This window comes from Equus przewalskii, chromosome X, assembly GCF_037783145.1.
Source record: "Equus przewalskii isolate Varuska chromosome X, EquPr2, whole genome shotgun sequence".
In the NCBI taxonomy this organism is placed as follows: Eukaryota; Metazoa; Chordata; class Mammalia; order Perissodactyla; family Equidae; genus Equus; species Equus przewalskii.
In genome coordinates, this window is record NC_091863.1 from 37,173,547 (window position 1) to 37,183,616 (window position 10,070).

The window sequence follows — 10,070 nt, forward strand, 5'->3', positions numbered from 1 at the left end:
ACTTAGGTGCCCATGTGAAGGGGCTAGTGGCCCAGGGAGCATGAGAAGCAGCCTTGGCATCCCCCTGAGGGGCCAATTCAAGTCCTCCAGACTCATCATGGCCGGGAGGTTGGAGTGAGCCCCTTCTTTCCCATCTTTTCTGAAGGTGAGTAGCTCCTCAGTCCTCTGAGATGGCATCTTCTGCCCCAAGGGGCGCAGTGGGATGTGTGCGGGGGTACGTGGCTGTGCTGGTTTGGATGAAGAACGATGATACCGGAGACGATGGTGAAGGAGGGGACCAATGCAGCCCCGGCGCCGGCAATACGCTGTAGTTCCAAGGGCAGCCCATTCGTGGGAGTGGGGCGAGCTCTCAGATGGGGAGGAAGAGCTGTATTCTCAGAGATTGCTTCTCTAGTGACTGAGGTTTGGCTCTTCTTTACGGTGGGGGATCGACGAGGAAGCCGATTTTCAAAGTGGGCTCTTTGGATCGTGAAACAGGATGAATAGGGGAGCTTCCAAGAGAGGGTGCAGTCTGGGGGTTGGCAAAGGCCCCCTGAGAAGGTTGTAGGTGAGCTAATCCCTGTCAGGAGGGAGGGCTGGTGAGGGTCATCCTGTCAGATCTTCAGACCAGAAGTGGCAGCTAGGAACTGTTTCCCGAATAGTCACTGAGGGTCACATGGGAGAGAATGGAGGATGACAATGGGATGGGTCCCTATAACTAAACCTTGTTTAGTTCCTGTCTTGTCACAAGCCACTCTGTTTCATGACATTGTTTTGTCTCACATTAGACAGACCACAACTCCTTTTCCCCAGACTGAGATGTGAGATGGAAATGGATTACCCTCCCCTTCCACCGCGCCCCCCCCCCGCCCCCCCCCATGGCTAGCACACTCACCCGCACCAGGTCTGGGGTGAGGCGCTTGGCCTGCAGCCATTTCTGAAATCTCCTCGTTTTCCGCAGGACGCGCTCAATGCTGCAGGTCTTTGGGGCTGCTGCAAAGGCACAGATTCTCCTGTCCGAAATTTCGTTTTGCTGTTTGCTGACCAGCCTTGAGACCTCCACAGGGCGCCAGGTTTTGGAATCATCGGAGTAATTTGCAGAGTAAGAAGGCAAGTAGCCGGAAGGCAGTCCGAGGTGGGAGGCCAGCCGGTTGTCAAACCTGGAAGAATAGCCCTTTTAGGGTCGGCCTGGGAGCTGGAGAGATGGAGCAGGGCCTAAGCAGGGACTAGCCGCACTGCCAGAGCCAGAGCCAGTAGAGCCCGGGAACAGGGAGACAGGGGGCAACACCTGGTCTGATCTATCTCCTCCTTAGACTGGGGCACTCCAAACACATTTTTGTGAAATGACTGTTTTCGTTTTCTCAGACTTAGGGAAGTGTATATGTGTTGTCAGGAAAGATGAGGGAAGTGCATGCCAGATACAAACTTTATCCTCTTTACCCACCTGGCACAGAAGGACTAGAAATGGCTTTCTGCACTTCTACTCCATGTAAAGACAGCAGCTTTACACATGCTGGGACCTTTGGTTCTCCTAAAACCCTACCCCCGCTTTACAGATGTAGAAACTGAGGCTTAAAGAGCTTAAGTACTTTGCCCAAGGTCAGACAATACGTTGCCAAGCAGGAGTGCAAACCCAGGGCTGTCTGTCAGCAAAACTCATGATCTTTCCCCTTCCAACTACACTGGTTCCAGAAACTGCTCACCCTCTGACCATCAGCTGGGTCTTGGAATCACAGTTCTTGAAGAGGCTACTGAGCCTGCACTGGGGAGACCACTGCCTCTCCATATCCAGCCCCAAGCAGCCCCATCAATTTTGCTTTCAGTCCAAAGATTTAAGTTATCAGTACTAACCAAGTCTCAGGGAACAGTGGCTGCTAAATGGTCACCAAACTCAAAGCTGCCTGGGATCTGGGAGGTGTGTAATCCCACACAATGGCCTGCTCGGTCCAGGGGAGAGGCTTTGGCCTGTTACCATCTGCCGGTTTCCCGGGCCCCACCCTTGACCCTTTTCTCCAGTCATTCCTTCAGCTGTGTGCGGACATTTCCATTAGGGAAGAATGTTAAATCTTCTTCTGATTTATATATGAAAAATCACTAAGGTAACATTTACCTTCACTATTATTAATAGTTGAGGGTCATACCGCAAATGAAAATTAGGCCTATAGCATACCATATATATCTAATTTAAATAAGGATCTTTAGATTCTTATTATTGGCCTTTATTGGGCAACCTCATGATAATGAGTTTTGGAAGAATTAGCATTTTGATTAGCCCCAAAACCTAGACTGTTTTGCCTTCTCACTTAGAAGAAACACCTTTACCCTAAGAGACTGCAAGCTTTTAAAAAAAGGTGCTCTAGCGGAAACTGTCAATAAGCCCCTTTTGCAACGGAGGACCGTTCAAACGCAATGGCAGTAGGCACAAAGAATTCTGTTCAAGAACATTGCCCCACATCTATTTAAAAAGACAACACACTGTAAACTTGCAAAGGGTCAATTTTACTGGAATTTTCAGGACAACCATGGGAAATGGCCCTCCCTTCTGGTAGGATAAGGAAGGGCCAGCACCCTGAGGCAGGCCTGTCTGTCTATTTCCTGTAGCTGTTCTTGCTCATGGGGCTCAACCACCCTCCCCCCAACCAGGGGCATGTGACTAAGGATTTACAACTAGGTGGCTCTCTTAGATCACAATAACAGCAACACACATTTGTGAAACACTTAAGCATGTGAATGACTTTGCTAAACACTTTACGTGTATTAATTCAGTTAAATCTTTCAACAAACCTATGTGGTCAGTGCTATTATTACCATACAGACGAGAAGACTGAGACACAGAGAAGTTAAGAAATTTTCCCAAAGTCACACAGCCAGGAATTGGAGGAAGTGGCATTTTGCTTAGTCCTCTATCATTCATTTTACGAATTAGCTCTTGGAAACAGATTGGTGACATTATTAGGGGTTTTAGCTAGCAGAGTCCTTAAAGATTATTTTGTCCCTGCCTCCTTCCCCATCATATTTTGAGGATAGAAAATTGAAGGTGACTTGTCTAAAGAATCACAAACAATTAGTGGCAGAAGGGCACAGATCTCAGGCGTCCTTGTCTCCCAGTTGGTGGGAGTGGCATGGGGAGGGGCTTCCTGTCCTGTAGGACAAGCTCATTGTCCTTTTTGTCTGTCTCCACCTCCTGAGGAGGCACTACTGGGAGGACAGCACTGACTTGGTAGGTGACCTGTAATGAATGCCTGGTACATGTTCAGCAGTGGCTCAAGGCATCCCATAAGGACCAACTGAGGACAAATAAACAGGTTTACAGGCCACTCTGTCCCCCTATTAAAAATGGTAATCAATTTATGGCATTGAATGGGAAAAATGTATATTCTTACAGCTTTGATTACCTACTTTTTGACTAGAAGAATTAGTGAGAAAATGGGCCCTGCTTTTTATTCACTAAAATGTTGATATCCTGGAATTTGGAAAACCACAAAACAGAGGCAGCGTTCTAACCCTCCTTCTGAACTGAGATCATGGGCGTGTTTGAAGTGAGACTGGCTTAGTTCCTCACTGGGCCAAAAGATGGACGAGCAGGATCATAGTTTCCCAGAGTTGGAAGGAAGCATAAAGGTTGTGCGGTCCAAGCCCCCCCAGCCCCTCAACATGGAGAGCAGGGTGGAGGTGTGGGGGAGAGCGACAGCATTGGAATGAGAATCAAATGCCCTCTTCTCCTGTAAACTTCTCATGCTTGCCTCCAATCACTCAGTCTGCACACATGCCTTCCTAAATATTTCTAGCCTCTCTTCCATCTTCACCCCTCAGCTCTGCACAGAACTCTGAAAACATCTAGTGTCTTCCTAAAGCTCTCAGGACACAGTTCATACTCCTTAGAGCAGTTCACAATGCTCTTTCTAGGCCTATCTCCTGCTGCTCCCCTTACAAGCTTGCTTTGATCTTGCCAAACCACTGACCAGCTTTGGATAAGCCACGTGGTTTTGGGCCTTGGGCCTCCACTCACCTTGTAATGTGCTAATCTCTTTGAGACACTTTCTTCCTCTTTTCTGCCTGGATAATCCCTACCCAACTCTTTAAAATCCAGATAGGTGCCATCTCTTCTGGTACCTTATCCTCACTTCCTTATCTGCAAGTTAAGATAGGTTCCTTCTCAGATGCTCCCATGACACCCTGTGTAGGACATTTTGATGGTCCTCATACTCTGTTTTAATCATTAGTTTATGTCTCTGTCTCCCCCATAGAAAGTAAACTCTTGCAGGGCCAGAATTGGGCTCCCCTCAACTTTATAACTCAGTGCCTAGTAGAGTCCTTGGGACTAGGTTAGTGCCCAATACATTTTAGTTGGATGGATGGATGCATGGGTGCTTGGATGTATAGATGGATAAGTGAGTAGAGGGATACATGGAGGGCTAGGTAGATGGGATTCCCAGAGTGATAGTTGGGTGGAAGAATGCGTGGAGGGATGCCTGGATGAATGGGTAGGTGGATAGGTGGGTGCATGTACGGATGATTGAATGTGTAGATGGATGCTTTTGCCATAAGCTCTGGGGCCCTGCAGCTCCCAAGACCTCTGAGTTGATATGAGGAAATGAGTTAGAGCAATAATTACTATCACCTTTTGAGGGGAAGGAGGTAGACAAGGGCAAGGGAGAAGGGAAGGCGAGAGGAAGCCTAATGACTTAATTATTTTACTATGAGCCCTCTATCCCTCACTTAGAAGTATTTAAGCATTCTTTAAGACTTTTGGAGTGGGGGGGTGGGATTTGAGGCCATGTGGGTACAGTAAGGAAGGTGAGGTAAAGTATCCATCCTAGTAAGAGCCTGGGAATCTCTAGGAGCAATTCTGATCAGAAATACTGCAACTAAGTACCCCTCCCCGACCCTCCACCCCAACCAGTTATCTGCACATACACAAATACTGATCAATCAGATCCTGGGAGACCATACCAGTTGGTATGATCATTTAGGATTTCACATATAGGTATATTTTCAGTAGGAAGAATATGTCAACCAGATTTACTCATTTTTCTAGCTTCCTTTGACTTTTTTGTTCAGAATTTGAAAGTCAACATGGAAAGCATGGGAAAATTGGTACTGAAAACATTCAAAGGTCAATGGTTGAGTATGGGAAGCATCAGATTCATCATTAGCATTATCACCAAAGAAAAGATAAGGAAATGAAGGAAAGGTGACTTCCATCTACCAATCACGTGTCTTCAGCCTACCCAGCCAGCCTGGGAAGCTCACCTTTCATTTGCTGCTGAGCAACAAGCATTGTCCAGTCCTTAGTGAAGACCAGGCCTGGAGCGCTAACACTTGCCTGGCTATAGCATTTCAGCCAAATGTCTGAGAGTTTTGGATGGGCTTTCTCTTAAGGTATCATCATCATCATTTTTAAAAGTAGAGAAGTGTCTAGAGACGAACAAGGACAAGATGAACAAACACACCATTGAAAGGAGAGGGAAAGGATGTGAACTTATAGACAATTTAACAAAGAAGAAATAAAAATGGCCAATAAGTCTGAAAAAAGGGCTCAACTCAGAAAAAATACAAAGTAAAAATGGTAGTAATCTTAAATATTTGTGCATATGCAAGAAGCGAGCTCTATAGGTAGAAGTTTCCATTTGGATATATATCTCAAGATCCTAAAAATTTGCTATGTTTTTTGACCCAGAAATTCCGCTTTTAGGAGTTTGTCATAAGAATTAATCCCTGTTGTGCACAAAACTCTAGCCACAGGGATGTTCAACATAGCACTGTTTATAATACTCAAAAGTGAAAAAAAAAACCCTAGTTGTCTCAACATAGATGATTCCTTTAATAAATTATGGTTGATTGATGCAATTGAATACCATGAAGCCATTAAAAATCAAATTGTGAAGAATGGTTAATAATGTGGAAAGGTGTTCCTGAATATATTGTTAAATAAAAGTTTACAAAAGAGTATACGTAATATGATCACATTTTTGTTGGAAAAACTTTTAATCCATACTTAGAAAAAAGGTGTCAAGGATATACACCAAAATGTTAACTAAGGGGTGATCTCTTGGTGGAAGAATTATACATGATTTTTATTTTGTGCTTTTTTTAATCAATATTTCCTGAAAATTCTAAAATAAACAGATATTACTTTTAAAATAAGGAAAAAGCAGGGCAGGCCCCGTGGCCGAGTGGTTAAAGTTCTGCGTGCTTCACTTTGGCGGCCTGAGGTTCATGGGTTCAGATCCCAGGTGTGGACCTACTCCACTCACCAGCCGTGCTGTGGAAGCAAAGTAGGGGAAGATTGGCACAGATGTTAGCTCGGGGCTAGTCTTCCTCAAGGAAAAAAAAAAGAGGAGGGTTGGCAATGGATGTTAGGGCGAATTTTCCTCACACACACACACAAAAGGAACAAGTTATTTACAACATAGAGAAAAGAACTATAAGCAAGTCCATGTCCCCAGACCACTCACTGCCTCTCTCGGCTTCTTTGCGTTGAGGAATGTGCATTCCAACACGAAGAACTCTAAACCTCAACCTGCCCCGCCTGGTGCTTTCCTGCTTGCGATTGCACACTTCCCTTTCAGGCACACATGGAAAATGAATTCTGAGGGTGAAGTAATATCCTGAACTCTACTGGAACACAAACCTATTTGGGGAAATGCTTCCTGACTTCAGCCAATGCCTGCCTGGTGAGAAAAACTTCGTCTATTGCCCCTTGGTGAAGAGTCAGCTGTGAGATTCATAAACCCTTGTTCACTTATCTGGAGAAGGATGTGAAGCTGGAGCTCTTCTTCAGTTGAATCCCTGAATTTCCCTCCCTCCTATCTTATGTCCATATTCTCACTGCCTCATTTCTCCAAGGCATCAGCCCCACTTCACCTGTGTTTTTGGTCCTCTCCACCCTATTTCTTAGGTGGGGAATCTTGAGTTCACTTTCAACACCTCCATCTTTACTTCCTCTCACATCAAGTTGGTCAACAAAACGACTCTCTAGCTGAACCAGCTTGCATCCATCCTGTCCTGCTTTTTTCCTGATGACATTTCTCCTGGACTAGGAGAACTGGTCTGGTAGCCCCTGCCAGTGTCACCAGTCCATCCTGCATACTGGTTTCCATAAGATCTTGTCAAAGCACAGGCCTTATCTTGTCCCTTAACACCCTCACCCTGCAATAGAGCTTCCCCAGTTGGGAGCCTTTCAACTTTTCAACATTCAAAATGCCTTAAAAATAGGCCTAATAGAGAAAGTTCACATCAACTTCATACAATATCTACCATGCTCAAAAGAAGTTCAACATTTTTGATTGATACTTTCTATTTGTTACTTCTGTTTAGTAACTTAGTTGCATAATCCAATACGTCTTTGGTTAATACAGATTAAAAATAAAATTATTGTAAATTAATGCGTTTTGTTTGGTCACTAAATCTTACAAGCCTGAGGTAGGTCCTTGGGGGAGGGCAGAGGAGAAGAGGCCTATTACACAGGGTCTTTGGTGTTGAAAAGACTGGGAACCACTGGCCCAGAGGTTAAGGTTCCAATTCCTTGGCATGGCATCCAGGGCCACCTTCCCCTCATCCCCCATCTGACCCTTCCAATCTCCTCCTTCTGCCACACCTCCACATATGCCCCATGCTCCAACCACTAAGTGCTTCTCACCTCTTCCCACACTTCTGGGCCTTTCCTTAAGCTCATCCTTCCACCTTAAGCCCTTCCCCTCCCACTAAATTTCAGTTTATCATTTAAGGCCTTGCTCAGAATGTCTTCCCCTGGAGAAGCCCTTCTCTAGTCCCCATTTGGAATTAATGTCCTCTCCCTGAGGCTCCCGGAGGTTCTTTACACTTCACTTCTGGCCTGCATCAGACCAGGCCTTATTATTGTTATTGTTGTTTGTAACGTGGCTCTCTCCTCCTGAACCCCTGGAGGGTAATGACCAGAGTTATAGCGATGTCACTACAGTACCTGCTGAGTCTTGGCTGTGGTAAACGCTCATTGACTGTGTGTGATACCATTCTTTAGTGACAGCCACATGCATCACATCATAATTTATTAACTTGGGTTTTCCTCTGATCAAGGCAACATCTCACAACAGAAAACTGGTTCAGAAACTTTGAAGCAAACTGCCCTGGTTTGAATCCCAGATCTACCACTTACTAGGTAATGACCTTGGGCAAGTCACTTAATCTTGCTGCGTCTCAGTTCACCATCTCAAGAATGGGTGCAAAACACTAACTCCCAAGATGGTTGTGAGGAGTAAATAAAACTAGCTTTTAAAATGTCTGTCACAAAGTAGACTTTCTATAAATTTTATTTCCCTCCTCCTCTGAGAAATGAATTTGGTAAACTCAATAATCGCAGGCTACTCTACTCATGGAAAAGAAAACTTTAAGCCCCCACTTCAAAAGGAAACTGGATTTAGCATTTAGGGCTGGAATTTGGCTTCACATTTTACCCTCCTCCCCACCTCAACTTCAACCCATTACCATATGGTTAAATGACTTTGCTTCAGCTCCCACCCATAAATTATATCCTGACTCATTTTCAACAAACGCCTGGACATCTTCACATGAAGGGAACAGAATTTTGCCCCTCCGAGTTATCTGATTGAGATTCTGACCTTATTTCTTCTTTAAAGAACTTCTTGCAAATAGATGTTCCGATGCAGGCATTGCATTTATCAAGACCGAGGAAAGTCCTTCCAAAATTGTAGCTGGTTCTGACTCGGGGCACCAGAGAAGGAGAAGGAGAAGCCGGCGAGGAGACAGAACAGCGCAGGGCTGAGACCCACAGCAACAGGGCAGGCCAGCCTGGGCGGAGGGCGGCAGCCTCAGGTCCCAGCCAGGGCTCCATCTCGGGCTCAGGACTCCAGCTGCAGCCTTTGGCTGCCCTCTCAGGGCTGCACAGAGGCAGATCTTGGCAAAAGAGAGGGGGCTGGCTTCAGGGCGCTGACCCCATCCCAGCCTTCGAGGTTTCTGTTTGAGGATGCTAAGGAGCTTGGGGCTAACGAGGCTGGAGAAGAGGTGAGGAAGTCCATGGAGGATGCTGATAACACGGTTTCCAGAGTTACTCTTCCTTTCCCTGGGGCGGCTGCCACAGGCTGGGGAGGGGCTGACTGGCAGATTTCGGGAAGGACAATGGTCAGGGCTTCTCTGTGCAGTCCTTTCGACAAACACAGGATATCCTGGTTGGACAGGAAAGGTCCCTGCAGGATGTATGTCCGACCTGGGTTCCACCTGGGAGTTTCAAAGGATCCTGCAGACCTCCACCCTCCACTGTTTTAATTCTGGGTGTATCTGTCCCTATGGATCACACACACACACACCAATTTTTCTCCCCTCTGCAGTGGATATTTTGGCCTGCCCCTTAGCCAGCCGTACCTCCCTCGCTTTGACCATATTTGGCTGTGAAATAAGTAGAGGTCGGTTTGCTGGCCATTAAGTGGCACGTTTCACACTGATTTGAAAGGCAAAGCCTTTTTGCTGCCTAGGAAGTAGAAAAACTTAAGCTAGTCCGTGCTTCAGCTCCTCTTGCTGATCTGAGAAGAGAGGAGAGAGAGCCCAGTGGCCTCTGATGTGCTGAGGGGAGCACCAGAAAGAGCCCGCTGACTGCACTCAGCTGTGTCCATCCCTCTACCCCATGCCTGAAAATCCATCTTCCCTTTACCACCCTGCCTCGTTTCTCAGTGGCCGGCCTGACTTGGTGGGATTTAACTGCCCCAGGATTGCCCTGCTCCTGACACCAAGATAAGATCCACAGCATGGAGTAGACAGGAGTCCTAATTTAGGAATAGAGAGAGCCTATGAGGATCAAATCAGGGAAGGCAGGCTTGGGCTGGGAGAAGGAAAAAGGGAGGTAAGAGGGGCCTGGGGATGGCCTCAGGAGAATTGGGGAATTTTGCTAGAGATTGGTGGGAAGAACAGGGTAATGGCAGGTTTCTGATGCTTGAGCATGTGCTTATTAGCTAAGCGTATATCCTCCTCAGTGAAACGTCTGGGCGTGTTTGGTTTTTATTGTTCAGTTGTGAGAATTCTTTATATATATATATATATATATATATATATACATAGACACATATATATATACATATTCTAGGTAGTAGTCCTTTGTT

At 46.0% G+C, this 10,070-nt stretch overlaps 1 protein-coding gene across 1 annotated transcript in view; it reads right to left on the reverse strand.

Annotated features, from left to right (window-relative positions):
• The window catches only part of DIPK2B (divergent protein kinase domain 2B), a 44,882-nt gene extending 35,676 nt beyond the window's left edge, over positions 1 to 9,206 (reverse strand). Inside the window, exons 1-2 of the mRNA XM_070606397.1 lie at positions 8,580 to 9,206; positions 875 to 1,139 (exon numbers count right to left, since the gene is read on the reverse strand). Coding sequence (XP_070462498.1) covers positions 875 to 1,139; positions 8,580 to 8,812 — 498 coding nt within the window. The 5' untranslated portion in view covers positions 8,813 to 9,206. The remainder of the gene's footprint in view (positions 1 to 874; positions 1,140 to 8,579) is intronic.
• Positions 9,207 to 10,070: the final 864 nt, after the last annotated feature.